The sequence below is a fragment of the Polyodon spathula genome, unplaced genomic scaffold (assembly GCF_017654505.1).
Source record: "Polyodon spathula isolate WHYD16114869_AA unplaced genomic scaffold, ASM1765450v1 scaffolds_740, whole genome shotgun sequence".
In the NCBI taxonomy this organism is placed as follows: domain Eukaryota; kingdom Metazoa; phylum Chordata; class Actinopteri; order Acipenseriformes; family Polyodontidae; genus Polyodon; species Polyodon spathula.
Window position 1 is genome coordinate 173,342 of NW_024472228.1, and position 27,405 is coordinate 200,746.

The window sequence follows — 27,405 nt, forward strand, 5'->3', positions numbered from 1 at the left end:
TAAGAGAGTAATAATAGCAACAGCTCATATCTAAGGGTGTTCTGCTGTTAATGGTACAGAGCACAGTGTAGGAACAGAGGCTCCTCTGCTTGTGACAGTAAGATTAGATTGCCTGCTTGCTGATTCACTGTCACTACTTTTTTTAATTACACTTTGTGCTGTTCTACAGGGTGCCTCTGTTTTCCTCTGAGCTCGAATGTCTTTAATCCTGGAAAAGCTTATCTTCTTTCCTGAGTGTTTGTCAGAGTCCTGACAGCCCGGCCCATATCTCCGCAGCCGGTGTTAACCCCATGCGTGATAGCGCCTGTGAAGGAGTGGAAGGGACGTGCACTGGCTCTCCTATTTTTCAAGGCCTTTACGCAGGCTCACTTCATACACTGGGCATCACAAGACTTCTGCTGCCGGCAGGGAATATTAAACCTCCTGTTCTGCAAATCAAGCCTGCATGTCTTTTTTTTTTTTAATTGATTTTTTTTTTTTATCTCCTTAGCAAGCAGTATTTACAGTGCCAACATCAGACAGGCTGACAGCCTGCACCACGGCACTTTATTGTGCCATGGGTCTGCTGCAGATTCAGTCCGTCGCAGGAAACGTGACCTGCTTTGAGAGAACCCAGAGAAGGGACTCGCTCGTTCTGCAGACGCCTCCTGGCTATTAGAACTGCCATGCTGAGGAGTGCTGCTATTGTAAGATGAGCAGGACTGTACAAAAAGCTAAAGAAATATGACATTGGTAAGAGGAGGGAAAGGGGCAAGTAGATTTTTATAGCATTTCGTCGCTTGGACGAGATCCTGTTTTTTTCAAGAATTCCACACCCCTGCCAATGAACTAGTGGCAAGTGTGAAACAGAGTAGCTGGATAAAACTACTGTGCATGCTGTACTACTATTAGAGATTGAATGATTAATCACATATAATCCCATAGCATGGGACACGTAGTATTCAGTACAATTCAAGACATTTTGTTAGAATATGCTTTATTGAAGTCCTGTAAATTAAAAAGCATAAACTCATCCGTCCGTTGTTGTTTTGTATTTTGTCAGATAAGTAGGTATACAGATGGCAAGCTATTTAAAACAGAAGTAGTTCAGTGGATAATGCAGTAACTGTTAAAATTCACAAATTCCTACTGGATGATTGTTATTAAGATTCAGCCAGTATGACTGTGAGACTGCTGAACATCTGGTACTGATTATTGCTGTGTTTAGGAATCACACAGGGATTAGGGATGATAATTATATGATTGTGATCTACAGTCCTACAGGAGTTACCAGGCGTCACAGCTTTGTAGACAGAATTTCAAACATGCCGTATGTGCTTTTCAAGTTATCTATACGTAACTTTACAGCAATTCAAGATTCACTTGTTGGTATCGTTAAAAAAAAAACGTTACATTTTGATTGGAATCTTCAAACAATTGCCCTGCATTGTTATACCCCTGGTTCCCAGGACATGCTGTAGCCTTTAATAACTCTCTCAATGCTGCTATACTTGAAAGATGTGGTCTCTGTGACCTACATTCATGGTATGTGGAATCAATTATTGTTGCAAATTAAATTAGTCCCACCAATCAAAGACCAAAACGAATGCAAAAATAGGTCATCACGTCCTAGATTCTGCCGGCGTGCTTTGAAGTGTTTGGTTCAGGGAACAATATCACTTTCAGATAGCCACTACTGATCCTTTTCTGTATGACCGCTTTAAAGATATCTGCAGCATTAATCTTGCATTATATATGAGCAACTCTGGCTTCCATCATCATACCACGTAATGTATCTATTTCCCAGAACCTGCTGTCTGCATTACAGGCAATCTTTGCCAACACCTGAACATGCCACAGTGCAATATGAAGCAGGGAGTGCTGGGCGCTTAAGTCAGTGGTAAGTGGAACAAAAACAGTGGATAGATTGGGTTTTGGGTAAAGCCATAATCTGTATTATCCTGTGTTAAGAACATGTGAGTATATTATACTCCGTCCACATTCTGCTTAAAAGTTTTCCTTGGCAGACACTAACTCCTGAAACCGCTGAATAGGACGTGTGTTTGCTTGTGAGTACATGCTTTGGTTTTCCAGACAGCTGTTCAAGGCGAAGGATCAAGGTTCAGTGTTACAGATACAGCCGCACAGTAGATTTCAGTCAGTAGGTGGCGCTGCGGTGACTCTACTTCTCCACTTGTGCTGTGCAGGAAGATATGACTGATTTTGAGAGAGATCTGGAATCTCAGTAGGATGCGTAGATATAATTTTTCACTCCCTTTTTTTTTTTTAAATTTAAATAGTTTTTGACCTACCCATATGACAGCCCGTACATTGTGCTCTGCAGCCTGTTTGTCTAATTTACTTATCTGGCTTGACTCCCATGACTGCGACAGAACAGATCAATAAAACTCTGTGCTGTTCTCTGATTGGCCCAGGCTGCCTGCTGCAGAATGTAGACTAGACACGCACAGTAGGCAAGCAGTGAGTAGGAAACTGGGGAGTCCAGCAAACCGATGGCTGCTGTTGCACATCTGTTGGCTTTTTGAAAACTGTTTTTGCGACTAAACTCCTAATACATAGTTAATGGAATATAATTGATACCGTGAAATCAGGGAGGGACAGCAGGATTCCTGTTCTTATATAAATGAATAACAAAGCCAATTTGGTTTGCATTGTGTTAGTTGTTTTCAAGCAGCGCCTATTTTGTATTAAATTGTCTTCAGGTAACTTGATTCAACTTTACACAGTACAGCTTACCTAGTCCTGAGGTATTAAGGGTTCCCTGATACGATAATTGGATGTGAACGACCAATATTTGTAAGTCAGTCTGGTTACTTTTGTAGACATTTAGTATCGTAAGCAGCAACACTGCATCTCCTACAGGGATAATGTTTTAACTGCTTGCTGACTGTGCTCACAAAACCTATTGAAATGAATGAGCTGCCCATCCGAATGGTCTTTCAAAGGTTTTAAGTAATATTGTGTAATCCCTACATTGTGGTAAAGGTTACTCGCTGTTATTGTTGCAGTTAAAAATGATTTTTTTTTTTTTTTTTTTTTTTTTTAAATGTCCTTCACTTCAAATTCCGAATTGTGGTTACATTGCACAGAGTAAATGTTTAATCTGTTTTTCATGATTTCTGTCACGTTCATCTGTTCTGCTAAGTTACAATGAAGCAGGCGATCACAGCGCTTCGCTTGAATATTGCCGTATAATTAACTAACATACTAGAAAACCTTTTTTTGTGTTTTTTAATTGGAGCAAAAGCTAACCAGTGTTTTATATTTTTAGCTGTTTTCCAGCAATCTGTGTTTGTATTAATCTTCAGGTAACTAGATTCAGCGTTACCCAGTACAAATGTGATTAATGCAAAATGCCTTGCATTGCACAGAGTAAATGTTTCATTTGTTTTTCATGATTTGTCACATTGATCTAGTGCTAAGTTGCAATGAAGCAGGAGATCACAGTGCTACCCTTAGCTTGTGTTTTTCAACTGGTTGGAAGAGTGATCTATTTGATAAAGTGAAAAATATTTTCTTTTAGATTGGGAAAGATATTAGAAAAGGACACAAGATAGACAAAATAGTGTAGCTTGCATCAGTATTGTATAGTGTAATGACATCAAATTATTATTATTATTATTTTTTTTATTAAACAGCATGAGTTGGCAGATTCTAATTGACTTTTGTAATAGAATGTTTGAGATATGGGTATAGCAGCTACACCCTTTATAAAGCATAGAACTGGTTATAACGCAGTACGGTTGTACTGTTGGTCCCATTTACACCATCAGTGCCATTTCACTTGCAAAGGTCGTTCTCCCTACAGTCACAAAAGAAGACAAATCACACTTCCTTTCACGGAATGCTTTGGCTATTTTATATTTTAGTACTGATTTTAGTGTTTTTCCATTTTCAGTAAGCCGTCATTTTAGAACTTGCATGTTGTACTGTATCCCATGATATAAAGGTGACCGTGGTATTTTCTTTGACGGTTATCATACCATGTAAATTGTATACCAGCCCCTCCTGTGTGCAGTGTGGTCTGGATCCATCCCTCCTGTGTACAGTGTGGTCTGGATCCATCCCTCCTGTGTACAGTGTGGTCTGGATCCATCCCTCCTGTGTACAGTGTGATCTGGATCCATCCCTCCTCTGTATAGTGTGATCTGGATCCATCCCTCCTGTGTACAGTGTGGTCTGGATAATGACCATCCCTCCGGTTCAAATCCCAGCACAGCCACGGAGCAAGTCACTTAACCTCCTTGTGCACTGTCTTTTGAGTGAGACGGTGTTGTGAGTGACTCTGCAGCTGATGCATAGTTCACACACCCTAGTCTCGTATCTTGTAAAGCGCTTTGTGATGGTGGTCAACTGTGAAAAGGCGCTATATAAAAATAAATTATTATTATTATTATTATTATTATTATTATTATTATTATTATTATAGTGACCATCTCTCTTCTGTTTCAGGGTGAGGAGGGACCTCCCAGCCTGGAGTACATTCAGGCCAAGGACCTGTTCCCTCACAAGGAGCTGGTGAAGGAAGAGGAGAGCCTGCAGGTACTGCAACACACACACACACACTCTGCTGTAGAGCTGTCAGCAGAACATCTTGCCACACGCTAAACGCTTTTTTTTTTTGCTACAGAAGTCATATAAACTGTTACCTTCATAAGAAGGATAAGAAGACCTGTTGTTTAATGTAAACTGAGGAAATATCCAAGGTGACCTCAGCTGTGCATTGACATGCACACTGACACAGGGCTTGGACCAAAGCAGGTATGAAGCCCTCATCCTGGTGAATTACTCGCAGAGATGCAGTTGCTTTTTCAGGGACTCACCTCTGACTGACTCCCAGTGCTTCCTCCTGCTGCTGCTTCCTTCAGGGCAGCAGAACCTGGGGGGTGGGGGCTTAGTAATCACATCTCCGTCAGAATAAAACTGATTTAGGAAGCCCACAGGGCTGATAAACTCTCAATTTTTATTCTTATATTGACTCAGGTTGGACTGCCGTTGGCTGTGTCCCATGAGCTGTAGAGAAATTAACACTGTTAGATTTGTAATTTACAAATAATTAAAATAGCTGACTTATAGAATAACTGACCAAGTTGTCAATTTGCTTTCAGTGTAGTTTTCCCTTAATAAGCACGCTGTTGATTTGTCAGGTATGCAACAGTTAAATTCCAGGTTGGAGATTACAGTGAGAGAAATGCAGAGGGGTGTTAAAACTCCACATTTGTTGCGGGGGAGTGTTGTGTGGTGTAATCATACCATGCAAATGAATACTTCAGAGAGTCTGAATATTGGCATTCTCTTGAGGTCACTAGCTTGATTTCAGACCAGCTTGGGGGTGGCAAAAGGTTGTTTCAGTTAATTGCTGTTTTTTGCCTGAGCAGTGTCTTGACCGTTATGCTGCCTGCAAAGTGAGACACACTGGTGGGTCAGCTTGTGCGAAGAAATGCTCCTATTCCATGATGACACATTACTCAGCTGCCATTTGAAAGTAGGCAGACAGGTGGTGTATTAATAACTTTTACCAGCGTGTTCTGCAGGTTTCTGCCTTTTGGGTTTTGAGAATGAATAAAAGTGGAAGAGTCGCGATTACAGCCTGTTTGAAATGCACAGGGTTCTGTTGGATTCAGAAACGCTTATGGCAAACATTGATCAGGGATTTAACAAGGTTGATTTCCCAGGACTCCTTATACGGGATTGTTTGCAGAATGAAACGATTGTTCCGCAGGTTGATAAGAGTAATGCATTGTGGTGCTGTGCTGCTTCATTGGTGGGATTCATTGAGGTGCCCTGTTGCTGTGGAGCTGTTTAATATTCTGGCTCCCTCCTTCCGTGACGTGGAGTCAATGATAGCCCTGAACTAAGCGCCATTATTAGCAGCACAGTACCGAGAGCCGCAGTTAAGCTAACAAGACTCGCCATATGCAGAGAATGAGCACGGCTTCAGTTACTGCCAGGATACTGAGTCTTGGGAGCCCCACATACCACATATCAATAGTTTTTAAAACTCCGTTTTTATGATGGCTTCATCCCAGACAGTGTTAAAGTGACTCATGTGGAAATGCCTCCACTCCCTAGATATATTTGTATTTTTCCAAATGATAAACATGTATGCGTGTGAAAACATGCTGTTGTAGTTTACTGAAATTGGCAAGAGGTCCTGTCATAGTAGGCAAGATCTGAAATTGTGTCATTCCTTAACCAGTGGATTGTGCCCAGAGTGTGCTCCCTAAATACATAGGGCTCTGTTCATTTTGATCTTAACAGTGGCAGATTGTAAGACCCTAGCCATTCAAATCAAGAAACTAGACCGTGAAGTTTTTTTTATGTTGCTACTGAAAGTATACACTCTATACAGAATGCTCAACTGCACTGTTAGAGCTGTTGCTTGGGATTAAGAGTCATTTTTTTTAATAGGGGTTGTGGTATTAAGGTTAAACTTTTAGTTATAATTCAGATATGCTGAGTTATAATTCAGATATGCTGTTAATCGAGGGTGAATGGATCTGAGGTAATAGCAGGCATGGCTGTGGCAAGAATAGTCCGATTGTTCCATATGTACTCGGAGTTCGATTCACTTGTCAACAGAGACGTTCGTATTAGCAGGCACAGGTGACCCCAGTGGGTTGAACTTTGCCCCACCCAGGACAATGAAAATAGAAAGCACATTCTCTGCACACCTATAGTAAATTATAAACAGCGTGATTATTCACTTCAATTGGAACTCCATTGTAGATGACGTGCTTTGAAAAACGTATTATTGTTTTTTCTCAGGAAATATAAAATGTATTTATATTTTAATACGTTTGTACTTTTGACTTATTTCTATTTAAATCTATGAATGTGTTTGTGAGGTCATTTACTACACAGTTAATGATGTAACGATTTATCGTTCCTTTCTATTAAAACCTTCAGGCATATGTATTTAAAAATCTATAATCTCTTGGAGACTTCATCTTTGTATTTCAGACCCGGCCTCATTTCTTCTGCTGTCTGTTACATACTCCCAACCATTGTGCAGACTGATCTCGTCTTTCTCCACGCGTTCTGTTAGGGTTATTTTTAATATGGAATTTGCAGATGGTGTCAAACATCATTCTGACAGTTTTCATGGTGCTGTAATTGCTAAACCAATACACTATGACAACACAAACAGTCTCTGGAATTCCAAATTTAATTGGTGAGTAAAGCTTATCCGAAAGCTATTACTGATTTTGATAATATGTTAAAGTATCTAAAATACAAAATGGATAGGCAAGAATCTACCTTTTAAAGGGTGTGCTTTTCAATCTCAGTATATCTGCAAAGTAAACTGTTTTCATAATAAACCCTTGTGTCAGCATGACTAGTCGTTTTTTCAACATTCAGCACATGTTTTAGTTCTGGTTTTGGCAATCCAATGGCAATGGCTTTTTCTATGTTGTTCAGTCAAATGTAAACCTCCTCAGAAACATATAAACAAGCTTGATCAGGGAATAAACAAAAGCACGCCCAGAACAAAACCGTAACCTTTTGCTGGAATCCTTTTTTTCTCTTGCTGGAAAAGCGTCTCGGTCCTTTTTGAATTTTGACGTGCAGCATATTTGACTGTCGAGAGAACAAACTGAATAAATCTCAACACACAAGTGACTCGGATTGCCTTGAGTAAATGAGTCCCTGACCACTGCAAACCAGAGATCTAACTGCCTCAGTCAAAAACAAAACCAAACTGCAGACCCCCTTGGCTCACTGTTGGATGTTTTGAATACTGACCTTGCCAGTGTCCTCTGTACCACAGAAAGTATACCTGCTGTGAGTGCTGATTGTAAGAAGATATACAGGTAGTTTTGTGGAACATGGTTCAGAAACTTATGTCAGCTCCAGTAGTGCCAATACCTGCAGTGTAATATTTCCTCTAATCTGTGTTTTGAGTTTGTGTGTCTAGTTGAGGTATACATTAAATGCTACCTTTCTGGGACCTGATGCCCCTACTTCTTGGTCTCCCCCACCATTGTAGGTGTGTAGATGACAGAAGTGAAAGATTTCTGTCTGGATGAAGGAGCTTGTCTGACCTTTCGACCTTTGGGTGGGATTGACTGTGACATTGAGTCTTAGCTCCGAGTGCTTCGTCCTGCAGTTTCGTGTGTCCGCAACCTTGTCTTTGTTTTTTTCAGGTGCCGTTCCCAGTACTCCAGGGGGAGGGGGTTGAATATCTCGGCCGTGCCGACGATGCCATCATTGCGATATCCAATTACAGGATTCACATTAAGTTCAAAGACTCCGTTATCAATGTAAGTAAAAGTTAGGAAAGAAAAAAAAGAATCGCCCCTCTGCTTTCAATTGCATGCTTAATTTTATTTTTTTTTAAGGGATATTTTCTTTTCTTTTCTGCATCTTTTATTCAATGCCATTTACATTTCATGTTTCTTCTCTGTTACTGATTTGAAGACCTAATATTAACACTCTAGTTGCATGTTTAGCAGTTAGGGTTTTAATTTAGATCCTCTTTTTGAAATGTTTAAAAAGGGAAAGTTTCACCGAGCATGCTTTGGCAGTACTGGCTAGTAATGCCACCCCCATAAAATATAGTCCCCCTAGGACCCACTCACACAGCGTGTCAGCGGCCGTTATTTGTATCAGCAGGGTTGTTATGGCCACTGTTTGCTTGTTTGTTTCCAGGATTAAAAAAAGCAGGATTGTTTGGCACTTTGCACTGCACAGTGAAATAAAACCATAGTGGCTTGTGAATCTAGCAATAACATTACAAGCACTGCAGTGTTAATAGTTACCCAGTACACCTCCCCCTTTTGTAGTGTTATAAAATGACTAATGTTTTTAGTAGGCTGCTGACTCATTTCTTGCTAACAGTGTTTTCTGCTGAAGATGCTACTGGCTTCATTTAGAACTGCTGTGAGCGAGGATAGCTTTGAAGGGCAACCTAGCCTTGGCTTTGAAGACAGTCACACTGTAATACCCAGCATGGCCTGTGGAGGAGAGCACAGGGATAAAACACTTGACGCTGAAGGGCAACAGACTGCGATACATCTGTAGGGCTGTGAGTTGTGGCAACAGCAGCTGTGTCAGCCAGTGGCCTGGTCTTGTTTAGTTGGTTAGTCCTGCGCTGTCCAGCCCGTGGCTGTCGAGAGCAGATCTTAAGATTGCATAACAGTTTGAACCTTTCTAGGGTTCGGTGTGAGTTTAATGAGACATACTTAAGCTTTTTAATGCCACACCATGGCTGTCACAGTGAAACATGTGACAGCTTACATTATAACATTATATACATTATGATGTGTACATTATAAATGTTACACTTTCTTTTCCTGACTCTCAGTGGGCTGCAGGTCGTCACTGTGGCGCTAATTTACTTGTAACACGTCTATATCAGAAGTGGACATTGAAAGAAGCGGCACTGATAAATGTTTGATTGCATTTTGAATTGTTTCCTGTTACGGTTGTGTTTTTATGACTTCCAGCAAGTGTGGACTAATTATTTAAAACATGACACATGCACAATAATTGGCAAATCTGCCATTGTAAAATGAGAAAGCTGAGGAGTATTGACATAAGCAATTGGTTGAATATTTTTATGTTTGTATTCCTTCAGAACTTGGTAACTTAAAGATTCATGCAATATAACTAGTTTCACAGACCCAAGTAACAGTAGGATAGTTCAAGATTAGTGCTAACTAGCCACCAGTGCCTTTTAAACTGAAAAATAAAATACATATACATATGTATACTAGTATAAATTAATTCGGAGCAGTCTCTCATAGGTGTGTGATGAGCCCTCCTGGGTCTTTCTTAAATGCAAGCGTACTAGAAGTCTGACCCTGGCTAGTGAATGGAATGGAGCTGACCCGCTATTTAGGGTTCTGCACGATTAATACACCCCCTTTAGAGGAAGGTATATTGTCAAACTCTCTCTTTGCATGAAAGCAGTTGATCTATAAGCAGCTTTATTTTTAGAGGGGTACTTTGTAGAATTCAGAGCAGGTGTTATGAAGTTTAAGGCTAGGGGCAGAGGGTACAAACCAATCATGCTAGATGAATTGGTCTAGACTGTGTATCAGATATATTTAGTGGAGTTGGCTTGCTTGGCTCGGCTTTAATTTCAACCTTTTCAAATTATTTTGCTGTCTTGCTTTTGTTTCAAATTTTTGTTTTCTGTTTTTTGTTTCCCCCTTTTTCATTGTTTTCATTCTTCCTTTCTGTTTCCCTCACTGTTGTGTTTTTAGACCCTTCCGCGGGGGGTGGACAGTGAGATATCAGTGAGTACAATGTGCCCTCAGTCTTGCTTTTCAGCTCGAAGCACACGACTGGGTAAAGCGCCAGGCTCCTTCTAAGTCTAGGGACCCTACGTGTTACCCATTATATGTGCGGTCGTACTCTTGCTGACTAATCTCAACTTTTGCTCAGGTTTGAGGTCTTGCACAAACTTGTGTGCCCTTTTGCTGTAGTGGCACGTCACTCCCCTTGACAGGACTCTAACCCTGGCATCATGCCAAAGATGGTTTACCTGCAGGGTCTATCTTAATGACCTTGGCAGTGGAGGATCGGAATGCTCTTAAACACTATACAGTGCTCCCCCTTTATAAGAGCACCTTTTATACCACAGAATATGTTTAAAGGCTCCCTTTTGCCACATAATGCTAGCTATTGTTGAGCCACTTATTAACATGACTGTGTACAGATGCGTGATTTTAGGGTGGCGGTATTATGATTCGACATTGTTTTAGATCATTAAAATAGACCCATCTGTTCAGTCATTGATGCTTTGAATCAGGGATGGCCTTCATGAATCGTAGATATGTATAGACAGGCCTGCACCAAAATACAACCTCTTTGGTGTGATAGAATCTGCAGTTCTGTTGCTAGGATCGAGACCTGCAGTGTGGCGTCCTCGCAACGCCACACTGCAGGTAGAAAAGCAGTGGCCCTTTTATTAAGAACAGTGATGAAATATGAATTCAAAATGACTGCAAAACAGCCATGGAATTGTTTTTGTTTATTTATGCATTTATTGATTTGGCAATGAAGGGCCTCATTCCTCCCTGAACAAGGGATGAAAAATGAAAACAGCCAACATGTCGGATTCCTGTCGCATGCACAAGGACTTGAATTGCTCATAATAGTCTGTGTGATGTGTGTGGCTGTCACTGAAATAAACAGGCTGCATGTTGCAAACAAAATCCCATAGAATAATGTTTTTTGCAGAGTGTTTTTTTCTGAATTGCTTTTTTTTTATTTATAAAAGGGACACAGATTGTTACTGATGCTTTTTGTTCCCTCCTAATAAAAAACAATGTCACTACTGGTGTAGTCTGCTGGAACCGCGTCCTCTCCACAGCCAGCTCTCCATGCCCTTTCTGATGCAGCAAGCCCAGGGTTGCAAGCATGACTCATGCCTTCTGTCTGCCTGTTTCCAGGTGCCTCTGAGGCTGATTGATTATGTGGAGTGCCGGGACATGTTCCAGCTCCACATCATCTGCAAAGACTCCAAAGTGGTCAGGTACGGACGAGGGCTTGAAACCTTTGTTTTCTGTGCAACCCATTTCGAACACTACAAATAGAAAGCCATATCTCTCTTTTTAAACAGTGGTGCTGTCCCTTAAGACTTGGGTTTCTTTTACTGTAGTGTTCGTTGGTAGTAATCCGTGTTGGTTAGGAAGCCTGTATTTATCTCTCGAGGCATCACAACTAGGCAGTTGTGCTTGAGAGATGCAATATTTTGGGGATGTTACCATATGACTGGCCAAAAGTTTTGCATCGCCTAGAATTTTAGGATTGAGACATAATTAAAAAAAACTATTTGAACATAATTTGAATCTTTTTTTTTATTTAACATCATGTAATCTACCGAAAGCCATAATAGTAGTACAGTATTTCGCATAACACGAGTGACCTACAATTTGCAGTTTTTGGAAGAAATAAAATTAGATAATGTACAATACAGAAGAATAGACAAGTAGATAAATAGACTCGATATCACGATTCCTGATATTTTGAATAGAAAGGAGTAGATCATTACATCATCTGTAGTAACTGACATCACAAACATATTAATAGATGGCATCAAAAGCTTACACGTACCTCCAGTGTTTGTATTCAAGCACACTTTGGGATGCTGGCTCTGTATGTAACATGTGTTCTTTACCACTCCTCTTCCAGGTGCCATTTCTCCACCTTTAAACAAGGCCAGGAGTGGCTGAAGAGGCTGAACAGGGCCATCGCTCACCCGGCCAGGTTGGAGGAGCTGTTTACCTTTGCCTATCACGCCTGGTGCCTGGGAGCCTGCGTCGATGAGGAGGATCAGCACGTTCACCTGTGCCGTCCTGGTGAGTGGACTGGAGTGTTTGAGAACCCAGATAAAGGCATGAGGGGTATTGTCAGTCCTGTGACTTGTTGAATCAAAGAGGTCACAACCTCCGGGGGGACCGGACGAGCCATGGGCTGTTGCGTCTTGAATTGTATCCAGAATGATTGTGGATAAGGGATTGAGCACGCTGTTGCTCCGAATCCCTGTCTAGGAAATGAACTTCCTGCTATGAGGTGTAGTGCAAAAAAATGTACTCCCAGTTGTTTTAAAATTTGCTCCTGGTTTTCTGTTTTCAAAGGAGATCACGTGCGTCACAGGTTTGAGATGGAGTTGGTGAGAATGGGCTTTGATTTACAGAACGCCTGGAGAGTGTCTGATATCAATAGCAACTACAAGTAAGTGCCATCCCTTAACCCTGCTGTACCTCAGAGTGACTAAAGCAATCTGTGCTTAAGCAACTGTACTGGTCTCATACTCTATTTGGATATCACAGTGAGGCAGCTAGGCTGGAGGGGGGTGGTAGCTAAAAGGAGATTCTCAGTCATCTTCTCACTGTTAAAGTTGTTACATTTGGGTGTCTGCTATTGGCTGCTCTGGAGTCATAGGGACTCCTGGTACATAATGTCGGTTCACAGAAAAAGGCTTCATCGTTTCTTCAATTGCAAGCCGATGGAAGTGCAAGCTGTTCCTTTTCTCCAGTGCCACATTGCAGGTTTTTTTTTTTCTCCTGCACCGCCAACACCTTCAGTCCTCTTCAGTCGATGTGCAGTTAAGAAAGTCAGTGAAGTAAGGGCAGTGGAGACGTGCCTTGATCTCCTGGTGGTCTCCTTGCTGAGCAGCAGCACGTTGGCTGGGGTATAATTAGATCAGATCAAGAAGTTCTGTACCTGATGAACAGAGCAGGAGTTACTGGTGCCGAAAACCTGCCAAAATACAGTAAGCAGCAGGAGGGGGGAATTGTGAAAACAGCCTTGGAAGAGACGCACAGTGGAGGAAAGACTGCTTTCGAAATAAAGGGAGACCAGAGTTAGGATGTAAGCCACAGTGTATTGGACATTTGAACCAATCTTTGGTAATGCTTGGAATAAATCCTTATATTGGGCTTTTTTTGAGTTGGCTTTGCAGTGACTGTTCCAGGTAATGTTATTGTATGCATTTGCCTTTGTAAATCACATTGTGTAGTTCTAATAGCCATCTAATATACTGCAGTCTTTCTGACCAGACTTCTGTCCTCTCGGTTACCCATCTCTGTCCAGCTGGCAAATCGGACAATTTCCATTAAAACAGAGAGACTCCATTTAGTTAAGTTTTCAAGGCTCCATGCTACATTAGAAAATGGGAATCTTTCACTCTCTTCTCTTTAAACCCGAGGAGAGGGGATCTTGCAACTAAAGTTTCGGTTCCACTGCTTACTCAGAGAATATAAATGTGACCTTCCGTTCATTAACTATATATTGCCGCATGCACAGAAGACATGAAATCAATAGTTCAGTGAATTGAGAGCATCCTGTTCTTTTTGCATTTCACTAAATGCATTCCTTAAACCTTCCAAGTGTAACAAAGTCTTCGTCCACACTCTGATTCTTTCTGTGATTCGCTGGTTGAAATGAAACATTCTGTGTCTCGATTGAGCCATGTTATAATCATGCGTACAAAGCTCTGCAGTAGATCATCATGACCCTCAGCAGTGATGAGTATAGGCAATTGTGTGTGAGAAATGGAGCATCTACCAGATTGAGCATCTGTCTTAGCCCCCACACTGTAGTGCTAAAGTTTGCACTGATCTTTTTTTAAAATAAATAATACTTTTTTTTTTTAGTCCCTAGGAGCAGTTTTTATTACATTATTATTAAAACTTTTGGTTTTTGGGGGCAATGTATCTAAAAATGGAAATCCAAGATTCTTTAATGTGCCATCAGAACTTTTTAATCTGTGATCGGGAGTTTATTGTGGTTGAAAAACCCTGCTGTTTGTTTCTTGCTCTCTGGTCCTTCTGGTGTCTTTGTTTAACAAGGGCTTGTTTTCTATCTCATCAGGCTCTGTTCCAGTTACCCCCAAAAGCTGCTGGTTCCTGTCTGGATCACAGACAAAGAGCTGGAGCACGTCGCCTCCTTCAGGTCATGGAAGAGAATTCCAGCTGTGGTGTATAGGTGAGGGAGACACAGGGGCAATATTATAGATCTGTGTGCGTTATTGTAACAATAACTAATAATAAATGCACCTTCAGTTTTAGTTGATGAGTCGTGCAACACATACTGTAATGCAGACAATTTTAATGATCACAACTATATGAAATCTTGAACCCTGCAGTTATGATTTATTTAAATAGAAGATGTTTCTGATTAGAAACCCTATTTTAAAAATCCAGTATTAAGTCCATTTGCTGTCACTGTGGTGCGCTGCAGTTTCGAGTGACCTGTCGTTTACTGTTTTGCAGACACCAGCGGAACGGCTCTGTGATTGCACGCTGCAGCCAGCCGGAGATCAGCTGGTGGGGCTGGCGGAACACCGATGACGAGTATTTAGTGACATCCATCGCCAAGGCGTGCGCGCTCGACCCTGGGGTGAAAACACGGGGCGCCGCCAACCCTCGGAGCAGGAGCGAGGGGGGCGACGCCTCCGACAGTGACTTTGGTGAGAATATCTTCCTGTGTGGCTCATCGTGTTGAAACCTGTTAGTCATATTACAGTATAGCTTCTAAACCAAGCGCTTAAAGGCCAGAAAAGATTACACTTAACAATCATTTGGGTTGAGAGTAGTAACAGATGATGGTCAGAGGTGGTTTATCTGTGGCCTTCTGTACTCAAGAGTGCAGGCTCCGTATGTATAGTATTAGTTTATTTGGCAATAAACTAATTTATCCAAGGCGACCGTACAGGTGTTACAGGGCAATACAAGGTTACAGGGTAGTTTTACAGTAGGTGCAAATACGACTAGAATGCATTATGAGATAAGTAACCATTTGGGATTAAGATAATCGTACATGCTTCATTTCATGCTGACAAAGCCCACAACTTGTAGCGGCTCAACACAAAATTGGATTCCTAGTGGATCACCATTGGATCAACCAGTGTGTCAAGGAATCAAAACTGACCGAGCAGAATTTACACTGTATTACTAAAAACTGCAGTGAGACGTACCTGCATGGATGTCATAACTGCCTGGAAGCCGACATTGGTTCATGACCCCTACAATAAAGCTCTTACGTAGTGTACAAGTGTATCTTACCCGTTATGCTGTTTGAAATGGAAGGATCAGTTTCCTGCAGTGGTTGGGTGAGAGAGATGCACGGTTTGGTGTTCCCAAGCACTCCCTGTGTGTGCAGTCCCGATTTTGTGGCACTCATTTTGATCTTTCGTTCCCAGATTCCTCCCTGACAGTCTGCCCCAACCCAGAGGCCGCCGGGGCCCCTCAGAAGCTGCTGATCCTGGACGCCCGCTCCTACGCTGCAGCCGTCGCCAACAGAGCCAAGGGGGGAGGCTGCGAGTGTGAAGGTAGGCTGGCATCACTGGCAGTAGGCAATGAAGGGGGATAGGAGAGACATACTTTGTGATGTTCATGTTCAACACATGGATTATTATTCTGTTTCCTAAATCAGAATAATAACTCAAGTGTTGAAAGATGACCTGTAGTTTCTCTACGGCACTGTGCTTACAGTGAGAGTGATAAGGTGATGTGGTTTGCTTACAAACGAAGCTGGTACAGGGTGATGTCAAGATGTAGGAGAGTTTTTTTGTGTGGAAAGTTTGAACATATATATATATGTTAGTGTGTGTGTGTTTAATTACAATGGCAAGATAGAATATTAATAGATATGTTCTCCTCTATTGAAACACTCTTTGCTCTTTCTGTGTTTGTTTTAATGGATGCATTTAGAGTATTACCCCAACTGTGAAGTGATGTTCATGGGAATGGCAAACATCCACTCTATTCGGAACAGTTTCCAGTCTCTCCGGGCTGTGTGTGGCCAGATCCCAGACCCCGGAAAGTAAGTGTTGCTGTTTTCCGTCCAGCACACTCCTCGTGCTTAGCATACACTATAAACATACAGTATGTTTAACATACTGGAAAGGAAAGGCTGTTTGAAAACAAACAGTGGAGGTGCTTACAGGCTTTTGATACCATGGCAACTTCACTCATTTATTTCTGTTTAAATCTATATAGTTAATGATGTAACAATCTACTATTTCTTTCTGTGTAAAACTTCAGGCATCATGGCAGTGAGTCTATCCATTTATTTCCCGTTATTCTTCTGTATTGACAATTATCTAATTGTATTTCATCTAAAACTACAAACTGTGTTCATTTTTTGTAAAGTGTTGAACTGTCGGCTCATTTTCTTTCTTCTGTTTGAGAGGTGATTCTTTTAAGCAATGCTGTACCCGTCTCTCCCACGCACTTGATCCTGTTACCGGTCCTTGTCCTATGAATCCTCCCTGCACGTACTGTTCAGACAGTCGTAGATCATGCTGCTGGTTTTTAATTTGCACTCTGTTCTCTCCCCAGCTGGCTGTCTGCTCTGGAGAGCACTAAGTGGCTGCAGCACTTGTCTGTGATGCTGAAGGCTGCCACGCTGGTCTCCTCGGCAGTGGAGAGGGAGGGCCGGCCCGTGCTGGTGCACTGCTCAGACGGCTGGGACCGGACCCCGCAGATTGTAGCGCTCGCCAAGATCCTACTGGACCCCTACTACAGGACCATAGAGGTAACTGAACCACTCTGCCAGCCGGTCCATTACCTTAGGCCCAGTTCCACACTTTTGTTTTGCCCAATCCCAAAAAAAAAAAACATTGTTACATTAACACTGCAATATATCTGACTGTGCTGTTGAAGGTGGAATTCATACAGGATTCAGATAGGATTCATACAGGATTCAGACCTGTTTGATCTGCAGCATCACAGGCAATGGCATGTTTTCTTCTGATTTAAGGGGTTCATTGTTAAATCAGGTGGCTACATCCCCAGTCTGAACCACACATGACAAGCAATTTGCTCCATCTTTTGCTTAAAGACATTTCACACCCTGAAAGAAATCTAGAGACAACAATATTAACAATTATCCCTCCGGTGTCTGACTTATTGGACACCCTGTATGTGGGTTTCACAGACACTGAAGCACTAATCTTGGGCTCTCTTTTAATAAGTTTAGATAAGGTGTTTGGGATGCGGGGAAACTAGACGTTTTATCTTCAAAGCGCTTAGGGCCCATTAAAAGTTTTCTCAGAGTTGTTGTTATGTAAGGAAGAAGCAACTACAGCCTGTGTATAAGCTCATAAATTTAAACGTTTTTATTTCTGTATTGGTAACTCTATCGGCTCCATTTCTCCTTTCTGTGCTGGGGACAATTCTGAAAAGTTTTTCCGAAGCTAGTTCTGAGTTTCTAGTACCGTTGCTGAACATTGTACAGCTGTAGAATTTAAGGATTGAGACATTCATTTAAAAAAAAAAACTTAGAAACTTTTTATTTCCTGGCATCTCACTGGAAAACTACAAAGTCGTAACATTATTCAGCAGGTTTCGACCTTATGAAGAAAAATGAATTCTATAGGGTGATGCAACACCTTTGGCCACAGCTGCATGCTGGAGAGTGTGGGCGTGTGGCTGTTCGAATGCTGTGATTAACATTGGCTCACTGTGTGACAGGGGTTTCAGGTCCTGGTGGAGACAGAGTGGCTGGACTTTGGCCACAAGTTTGGGGATCGCTGTGGACACCAGGAGAACTCCGACGATCTGAGCGAACAGTGCCCAGTGTTCCTGCAGTGGCTGGACTGCATCCACCAGCTCCTCAAGCAGTTCCCCTGTCAGTTTGAGTTTAACGAGGCTTTTCTGGTAAGCAGCACGATCACCTCATTGTGTCTCTGTGCACAGTGACTGTCACTCCTGCTCGCTCCCTGTTCAAACGAACACACTGTTGAGTCAGCCAAAGGTCAGTTTAACTGATCTGGTTTAATAAACTGAACATGAAATACTTGTATTGAATAATAAGCCATCCTCAAGCAAAGTAAACTCCTCATTCCCTATTAAGACCACATTCTGTCGGTCGCTTTTCAGCTTGGAAAGCGATCTTCCTCTGAGGTCCAGCGCTCAGTTAAAACCATTCTACTCGGCCCCTTTGGTGGTGCGAATATAGAAATCCCACTGAAATCCAAGCAGCTCCTAAAGCTCCTGGATCTACCCAATTAAATGCACAGCGTGGTTGTTTGTATCAAAAGAGAGTCAAGCATTTTCAAAGTGATTTTGCAATTCGGGGTGAGTGGCAGTGAAAGGTGCTATTAGAATTTGGTGTGTTTCCAGGCACAAATCCTGCTGGTTTAAAGGCTGTCAGCAGGGAAATGTGTGATCTCCTCAGGAGAGAGAACAGCCCCTGAGCTACGAGCCTGCCAGGCAGCTGCTCAGACAGCTCCCAGGGCTCCAGAGACACACTTTGTAATCTGCATTGGTGGTTTTCAACCCAGGTCGTCATGTTCTCCAGAACCTGTGTTCAATCAGGAACTCTGGGTAGAAGGTGCATTGCTTTCCAGTCGACATAAGACAGCACTATACTTTAAACAGCGTGTAGCTACACTGACTGCGCTAGAGTTCATCATTACAGTAGTGAGCAAGAGTATTAGAACCCCTGAAGATTTGTCATTTATATACCTCCCTGCATGAAAACCTCTGGGTGGGAGAATTTCAATATTCGGTCAATAGTTGGTGCTACAGAAACAATAGGCACTTGTGTGAAAATGTTAGACCACTTTGTGCTTTAATCAGGCATCTTAAAAACAATTTTTAAAGTCTCATGCATTTTCCCGTTTGTGGCTATGTGTTCCTTTATCCTGGCTGTTTAAAATGTTATGTGTGGCATGTCATCAGTTAAACTAGGTGAAGGTTTTCTAATAAATGTGCACACTGCTGTAGCTCCTGTTTCTTTGTCTGAATGGTCCAGGTGAAGCTGGTCCAGCACACTTACTCCTGCCTTTATGGGACTTTCTTGTGTAACAACGCCGGCGAGAGAGAAGCACGCAACATCTACAAGAGAGCCTGCTCCGTGTGGTCGCTACTGCGCACCGGGAACAAGAACTTCCAGAACTTCCTCTATATGTCCAGCTACGACACGGTGGGGCTACTCGGCTTGAAAGCTAGAATTAACGTTAGAATAGAATGAACAGATTATTAGTCTGCAGTTTTGGGTATGGTTACCCTTGACTTCGATACTAACTGGCGTGGTTTCCCTGCAGGTGCTCCAGCCGGTCTGTCATGTGAGGGCCCTCCAGCTGTGGACAGCAGTGTATCTGCCCACGTCATCCCCCTGCACTGCTGCAGAAGACAGCATGCACATGTACCTGTGCCCTGCCACGCAGCCTGAGGAGCTCACCTCCAGATCTCTGGACAGGTGAGGGGTCACACTGAGGCTCCACGAGTCAGGGGGTCAGGTACCTCTGGCAGTGTGTGTGGTCCTTGCTCCCCCCGTCACAAACCCCGCCTGTCACAGTTTTCCGACACACTCTTCTCGAGTGAGACCACAAATGGAAATTTGAAACACTTCAAAGAGAAAATCACACCAAGACAGAATCTTGTTAAAAGTGCTTGTAAAATAAAATTATAAACGGGCAGTGATAGGCTGTTTCAATGCTTTACTGCTCTTGAGGTATTTAGCCTCATATTAAGCTGGTTAACTGTAGTGCTGCCAAGTAGTGCCAGATTTGGGGGGTGGGGCACATAGAGCAGACCTCTGTCTCGGTAAGGAGAAGGCTCCCTCTTGTGGAGAAATAGGGGAAGCTCAGCTACAGCCCACCCTGCCATATTCTTCTTTGAGAAAAGTGTTCATTTGTGTGGATGGTGGTTTTGTTACATAGATGTGTGTGTGTGTGTATATAGAAAAGCAGTTGATTTTACATGGGTCCCTGAATAATTAAACCATCCCTGGTAACTGTATACATTTATAAATAATGTTAACTCTCTCCTATAATTTGCTTACGTTGTTGATGATACAAATAAAGCTACTGTTTTTTAGAGTACGTTGCATTAACACTGCCAGCAACTTTTTGTCCAGAAGAATTCCTATGCTACATTTCCCTCTTTTCCTGTCCTGCCATTTCAAAAGTTATCATTACTGATGTGTCTTCAGAGCTGCTGATTTTAGCATAATTGTGTAATGACTTCAGTTAAATGTAATTTTTCCACAGGCTTCCCAAAACAAGATCAATGGATAACCTCGTCTCTGCTTGTGACAGCGGGGCGCCTCTGACTCGCACCTCCAGTGACCCCAATCTGAACCAGCACTGCCAGGAGGGGCGGCCCACGCTGGAACACAAGCCTGGGGCAGCAGGGGGCGCCAGCGAGACGTCTGAGAGCACAGCGCTGACCAACGGGGAGCACGGCGAGTCTGAAAAAGGGGACAGGGAGGGCGAGACACGGCCCCCCGACAGGAAGCAGCTCAACGACGAGAACTTCAACTCTGTCAAGGAGTACGGTCTGAATCCACAGCCTGTAGAGAGCCCACACAACGCTCTGCAAGGACACATAGTTTCAAACGCAGAGAACGCACAGCCAAATCTATCAGAGAATTCACCTAGGAAAACACAAGAGGTACCCGATGACGCCCAGCCGTGCCCAGCTGAGATAAAGGAGAGCGATTACCAGGATTCAGAAACCCCCCAGCCCCCCTCCACAGACACACGTTTACAGGTAGCGGAAAATGGGTTAACCCTGGAGTGTAAGGAGAGGCGCCTTTTGCTGACGGCAGTGGAACTCCTTCAGTTAAAAAACACACCCCTGGAACTGGACTGCTCAACCGAGGCGCTGACAGAACACAGTGCTGCCCCAGCAACCAAGTGCGCCAAGAGAGCGCAGCCTCTGAAAAGCAACGACCTGGTCCCGAACGCCGAGAGCAACGTGGCTGAGCTTTCGCGGTTCGGCAGAATGCAGCCTGACTGTGCTAGGACTGCAAGGAAACTCATTTCCCAGAGCCAGTTCAGTGAGTTTTCTTTACTGGGATCTAACTGGGAAAGCAACATGCAGGGCTTGGTCAAATCGGCATGCAACGGGGAAGCGGGTCCCCGCAGGGCGACCAGCTACCAGAACCGAAGGCTGGCCGGTAAACTCCTGCGAGCGGCGAGCAACAGAGAAAGCCTGCGGCCGGCCAGCAAGGCAACCTGGTGCTCGATGGTCTCCGCGGGGAGGAACTCCGGGTATTTTGCGCTGGCAGCTCCCAGCAGGCAAGTTTCTGTCAGCACCTCGTCCTCCTGCTCCCCCCCTGCCTACCTGGACGATGATGGGCTAGCTGTGCCGGTGGACGCGGTGCAGCAGAGGCTGCGGCAGATCGAGGCCGGATACAAGCAGGAGGTGGAGCTGCTGAGACGGCAGGTCAGAGAGCTGCAGATGAGGCTGGAGAGCAGGCAGTGCTGCGCGCCTCCCACCGAGCCGGACGAGGACTACCAGGATGACTTTGTGAGTAATGAGGGAGCCCCCCATCCAAACGGTCCGCTTGCGTCTTTTTGACTGGTCATGCTTTAGCACTGACTTTGATACATTCCCCCAATGTTGGCTCGCCACTAAATGAAAGTCTCTTGCTCCTTAAACTATTTACCATTGTGGTAAAAAGGCTTGCACCTAAAACTACCATATTGAATTGCCTAGATCACTAAAACTACTGTTTACTGTGATCGTTAATTAAGCGGCAGGAGTGATTGTAGAGGAACTCAAATCTGAACAGTGGAAAAAGAAATACCTGACAGCAGCTTAGAAACAATTTGTTTACTCGTGCCCTGCAACAAATTAACTGATGGAGAACAAAGTTTAGTTTAAACTAAGATCATCTTCCATTTGTTAACCAAAGCAAAAGCATCGACTTGGGCGTCTTACTGACAGGGTCGTCACGTTGCCACTCGTTCTTCCAATACAAGCATCCACCTTGATGTTGGTACATACCTGAGTATTTGCTTTTTAAGTAGGGCTACCATATTTCCAGTGTGGAAAAAGGGATAATTCATTGAAGCTGTAGCAACTGTAAAGCAGTTAAAATAACTATATAATAACACAATCATAATGTAAAACTTACAGTGGGTGTATAGATGGGATCCAGGAACAGAATATTAATTAACAAATAACCCCTAAGAGACTTTATTTTACACAACCTTATAAATGACTCTACTGTAAACTTCCTAAGCACACTGGTACGACGATTTAACAGTTTTGCGTTCATTTTAAATGTACAGTAGACCGATGCACAGCGCCTGGTTTCCTGCCCAGTTCAGCGAGGGAGGGCTGGTCTGACTCTCTCATGTTTTGTTTTCAGACGTGTCTGCGAGAGTCTGATGACAGCGATGGGGAGGACTCTCTCTCGGTTCACAGTGATGACCGGCTGTCTGAGGCCAGCTGGGAGCCTATAGACCGGAAGGACACAGAGGTCAGCTTCCCAGATTGCCTATTGCAGGTTTCTTTGCTTCCCTTTTACTTCCATTTTTTTTTCCTTTTTAAAAAGAATGAATAAATAATACAGCATCTCCTCACTGCACATCCATCCTGCTTGAATGAACAGGTTCATTAGAAACCAGATCACAGTGGAGTTATTCATGTAATAAACAATGCATGTTTTATCTAGAGAGACACTAGAGACTAAGTTGGAATAAAATAAGTGGTGAAAAACTACTGACTTATCATATCAGACTGGACTACAAAAAGGCAAAGTTAAAAAAAAAAAAGTCGGTCCTTTTAACTTGTTATCAAAGCTTGGTTGTTTTTTTTGTGCAAAAGTGCAATGCGTTGGTGTAACTCGCCAGCTGTTATCTGGTTTATTAATTATGATTTCTCTGATAAGCAGTTGCTCATTTTTCGACAGTAACTAACTTGTTTTGATAAACTCAGCTGTCGTTGGACACATTTTATTATTGCACAAGAACTCTGAGTAAACCCAGCACAGACAAAGCGCTGATTATTTCAAGTAGAAAAACATGGAACAGAGCTGCCCTGATGGGACAGTTTCAGAATCCTGAATTGCGTGCAAAATATTTAACTTATTGCAAAATAATAATGTTCCCGCAATAAAATAAAATAAAAAATCTTTGTGGCTTACTTGAGCTGCATTTAAATCAAGCACACACAAAAGATACATTGATCAGATTATGCTGGATTGTGTATATCTCCAGTGTTGGATTCAGATAAACAGTACTGAAGTTTTATTTCCTTTGATAGGTAACGCGCTGGGTCCCTGATCACATGGCATCTCATTGCTTCAGCTGTGACTCGGAGTTCTGGTTAGCCAAACGCCGCCACCACTGCAGGTGAGTCCCACAATCCAGGATGCTTAATTAGGAACAACAAGCCAACCACCCAAAAGAACAGAACAGTGACCTTTTACTGGCTAACAGAATCAACAGCATGAATGGTGTTCTGAAGCAGTTTAAACGATTGAATGTTTGTGATGCTCCTACACTTTCAAAGAGGTCCCATGTGTTTTTGTGTTTATCCCAGGAACTGTGGGAATGTGTTCTGCGGGGGCTGCTGCTACCTGAAACTGCCCATCCCTGATCAGCAGCTGTATGACCCCGTGCTGGTTTGCAACTCCTGCTATGATCACATCCAGGTCTGTAGAGCCCGCGAGATCATGAGCCAGCAGCTGAAGAAGCCGATCGCTGCAGCCTCCAGCTGAACAGAGATTCCACTGAATCGGGGTTGGATCTGTTGACCCGCCACTTTACCAGATGAGCCGAGCGCCTCCAAGCTTTGACACACACCAAGGGGTGGGTTTGGTGGTGCTGATGATGATGATTCAGGTCTGGAGCCAAAGCTGGCTATGCAACTGATCTATTATAATCGGTGGGGATTTTATCCTGAGCCAACACTTTGCAGGACCCTGTGGTGACTGTCTTTAGCTGAAAGATGGATCCAGCGTCCAGCGAAATACAGGGAGTGTTTCTGCGTGAATTGTACTGGTTGGAATAACTTCAACTTCATTCCGGCCCTTCATCTCAACCTATGCACCCAGATTAGTGCATCTTACAACACTAGACCTTTGGAGGACAATTTCTGTTGTCTACTGGAGAAGTGTTGCAATCCAAGGCTTGTTCGGTATATCAGAGGCTTAATATTTAAATGCTGCTACAGTATGTGAACTTTTTTGTGCACTAGAAGCTGTTGTAAAAAGGGGGGGGGGGGGGGGGGGGGGGGCTAAGACCAAACCTACTTTAATCGAAAGGGAAAGAAATCATTAGTGCTGTTGTGTTATCTTGTGGGCCTGCTAGAGCCGGAATGTAATGTTGAAACAAACAATATTAAAATTGAGAAGCAGACACGGTTTATGGTTTTTCAGAGACCACTGTGTGTAAATTGGTTGTACATTGATGAGATTTTTTTAAATGCATCTCAAATCCGTTATCCAGCAATGCTTTTTTTTTTTTTTTTTTTTTTTTTTTTTGTAAAGCGTCTGGCCCGAAGTAGCACCATTTGTGACCTTTTCTGTGGGAGGCTGCAAAATGGAAGATAATCACATTGACAAGCACTAGCTGTTGAAAAACAAAAGGCTGTCAAGTTGATATTTCATGTCCAGGTGTAGTGAGGCAGGGATAGAGGAAATACACTTCACTCGTCATTTTGTGATTTCCAAGTTAGAGCTAACAATTCAAAATCTGAATGTCTTTGTGGGGTCCAGTTTTCATAACAGTAGAAAGTATTACAACAATTGAAGTCATCAGTGGCACAGAGCCATCACTCTTGAACAGGGATGCATTACCAAAAAGTGGGACTTGTCAAGACCTTTGCATGGATGGCTTGTGAACCGCCTCTTTATAAGAGTAGTGCCTCGTTGTCTGTGATGCATTTTTTCCTTCTCAAACTAACATTACATGAAGGCTACTGTAGGCCCTGAAGAAAGTACTTCTAAAGTTCTGTGGTGTTGTGTTTTTTTTTTTTTTTTTTTTTTTTTGGGGGGGGGGGGGGGTGTATCCACAATAAACTGTACCATTTGATTTGTTGTTCCCGAAGTAATAGTGCCATTCTGTGTTTTTGTTTACCTTTTATCATTTTGTTGTCATTGGATGAAAGCCAGGTAATAAATGGGAAAGTGCTTGCTGCTGAAAGGTACGACAAGGATGAGTTGTGTTGCGTACCTCACCTGAGAAAAAAATGCAATTTCAAAGAAAATAGAGCAAAGTGGGAGGAACTTGACTGGCTGTCATCTGCCTAATAATGTTGGATCCTGCTTTCAGTTGTGCTGGTGAAGGCAAAAAAAAAAGCCTGAAATGTAAAATATAGATTCTGTAGTTATTAAATCTGTGCAAGCGGCCGAGACCGTCGTCTAGTCTGTTAATTGTTGTAAAGAAATGCACTGTACAAGTTGAATTCCATGGGTTCATTAAAACAAAGATATACATCAGGACTTTTGGTCTCCTCTGTGGTTTTCCTTGTTGCTTGGTTATTGTTGTCCCTGCATGACTTCACACTATCCTGCTTTACTCCCACAAGGGAGAACAGAGCTTTTAGAACTGGTGCAGGGCAGATGCTGTGCCACATTCCTGCAAGAAGATCCCTTTCACTTTGCACAGCAGAGCTGGGATCAATATATCGCAGCATGGTTTGCTGAAATTACAATTATACCTACAATGATATTTTTTGTTCAATTACAATTAGTTACAATAATGCTGCAGCATCACATTGCACTCAATGTGAAACATGAAACTGGGAATGATTCAGCTTGAAAAGATGTCCCCTTAATGATATGGTGCTTATAATTAGCAGTTCATATTTGAATTCAAGTGTAATTAATTTGGACTGTTGGTCTCTGATCAAGGTGTAGTTCTTCCTTTGTTTGCAAAATGCAATTAGATTTGCTTTGCTTTAGCTGCTTCTAAAACCATGCAAACAATGTGGCTCTTACCTTGATTCCATGGTGTTTTTTTTGTTCCTGGAGAGAAGTTAATGAAATTGCATTGAAAGGAATGTTGTTAAATACCTCTGGGGTACTTTGTCTTCAGTTTTATGAGTAAGTAAACAAAAATGCTTCTGTAACCTTAGTGATTATGGTTTCAACAGCCCTGTTCTAATAAGCTGCTGTCCATTGCCCGCTAATGTTTTATATGAACTTCATTTTTGTTCCAGTCCACGGTTCCTGTTCTGCTGACCACCAATGAAAAGAAGTATTTTCCACTTGCAGGTGCCAAACATGTGTATTGAATAACCAGGCAGTACTGTGCCTGTAAATCAGTGCTGGCTGAAATGTAGCACCCAAGAGAAGTGTCTGGAGTACATTCAGTGGCCCTGGTTTGTTTTAGAATTGCAGTTTATGACATCTTCCACTAGAGGGTGCACAAGTAACAAGCATTGCTCGTCTTACTGTTTCTGCATGTTTTACTGCTTCAGCCTATAAAGGATAACCATGATCGCCTGTGTTGTAATGCTGTTTTTTTTATTGCTATGAAACAATTGGTAAGTTTTAGAAATGTACTTTTCTGCATTTAGTTCTTGCACTACCTGATAGAGGATGCATATGTGTCTGTGTGTGTTCCTTCCCCTGTCCCAAGATCCCATGTGACACTTTTCCTCCACAATCAGCAGACATTACTTTTTATTTGGAATAAAATCATAGACATTGCACACACCACAGACAGGAACCACACAGGATGCCTGCAAAGTGCATCTGGCCACTCTCATACAGTCTGTACCCAATTGAGTGCTCACACAGATTGAGGATGTTCTGTTTACATTCTAGGGCACATGTGTGACATGCCACAAAAAGCAAAGACCAAAAGCCTCCTTGCAGCTATGGGGAAGCACGTGGGTATAATTTGGAATGCCTGGTCCTATGCAGAATATGGAGGTCTTATATGAGAGATACCTGTTGGAGCTGTACACTAAAACACACAAAAAAACTGACAGGATCCAACTGAGGAGCTAGCCACCAGTGGCAGGTGCCAAAGGGGCTTACATGCCATCAAGCAGTCCTGAGCGATTCTTCCCCCCCCCATCTCCACCTGGGGGAAAAGCAACCATTTGAAACGCATTCCAGGCCATGGTCAAGTTGTGGGGTTCCCACTGGGTCCACGATTGAGTTCGGTGGAAATCAGAAACCTGTATAATAGAGGAAAAAACAGAAGCAATTACCCACAAGCAACAGGTTCCAAAGGCTGGCTGGCCTGTG

General features: G+C 42.8%; 1 protein-coding gene across 8 annotated transcripts in view; it reads left to right on the forward strand.

Annotated features, from left to right (window-relative positions):
* The window catches only part of mtmr4 (myotubularin related protein 4), a 44,850-nt gene extending 17,726 nt beyond the window's left edge, over positions 1–27,124 (forward strand). For 5 of the 8 annotated variants that reach the window (XM_041241028.1, XM_041241029.1, XM_041241026.1 and 2 more), the window contains 18 exons: positions 4,453–4,542; positions 8,148–8,264; positions 10,212–10,244; positions 11,403–11,485; positions 12,145–12,311; positions 12,591–12,687; positions 14,329–14,442; positions 14,730–14,926; positions 15,659–15,787; positions 16,170–16,281; positions 16,800–16,995; positions 17,934–18,119; positions 19,219–19,389; positions 19,511–19,665; positions 20,459–21,722; positions 22,570–22,707; positions 23,466–23,554; positions 23,745–27,124. In XM_041241028.1, the coding sequence (XP_041096962.1) occupies positions 4,453–4,542; positions 8,148–8,264; positions 10,212–10,244; positions 11,403–11,485; positions 12,145–12,311; positions 12,591–12,687; positions 14,329–14,442; positions 14,730–14,926; positions 15,659–15,787; positions 16,170–16,281; positions 16,800–16,995; positions 17,934–18,119; positions 19,219–19,389; positions 19,511–19,665; positions 20,459–21,722; positions 22,570–22,707; positions 23,466–23,554; positions 23,745–23,922 (3,516 nt within the window). In that variant the 3' untranslated portion in view covers positions 23,923–27,124. The remainder of the gene's footprint in view (positions 1–4,452; positions 4,543–8,147; positions 8,265–10,211; positions 10,245–11,402; positions 11,486–12,144; positions 12,312–12,590; positions 12,688–14,328; positions 14,443–14,729; positions 14,927–15,658; positions 15,788–16,169; positions 16,282–16,799; positions 16,996–17,933; positions 18,120–19,218; positions 19,390–19,510; positions 19,666–20,458; positions 21,723–22,569; positions 22,708–23,465; positions 23,555–23,744) is intronic. The other 3 variants (XM_041241024.1, XM_041241025.1, XM_041241030.1) reach the window with 3 other exon arrangements.
* Positions 27,125–27,405: the final 281 nt, after the last annotated feature.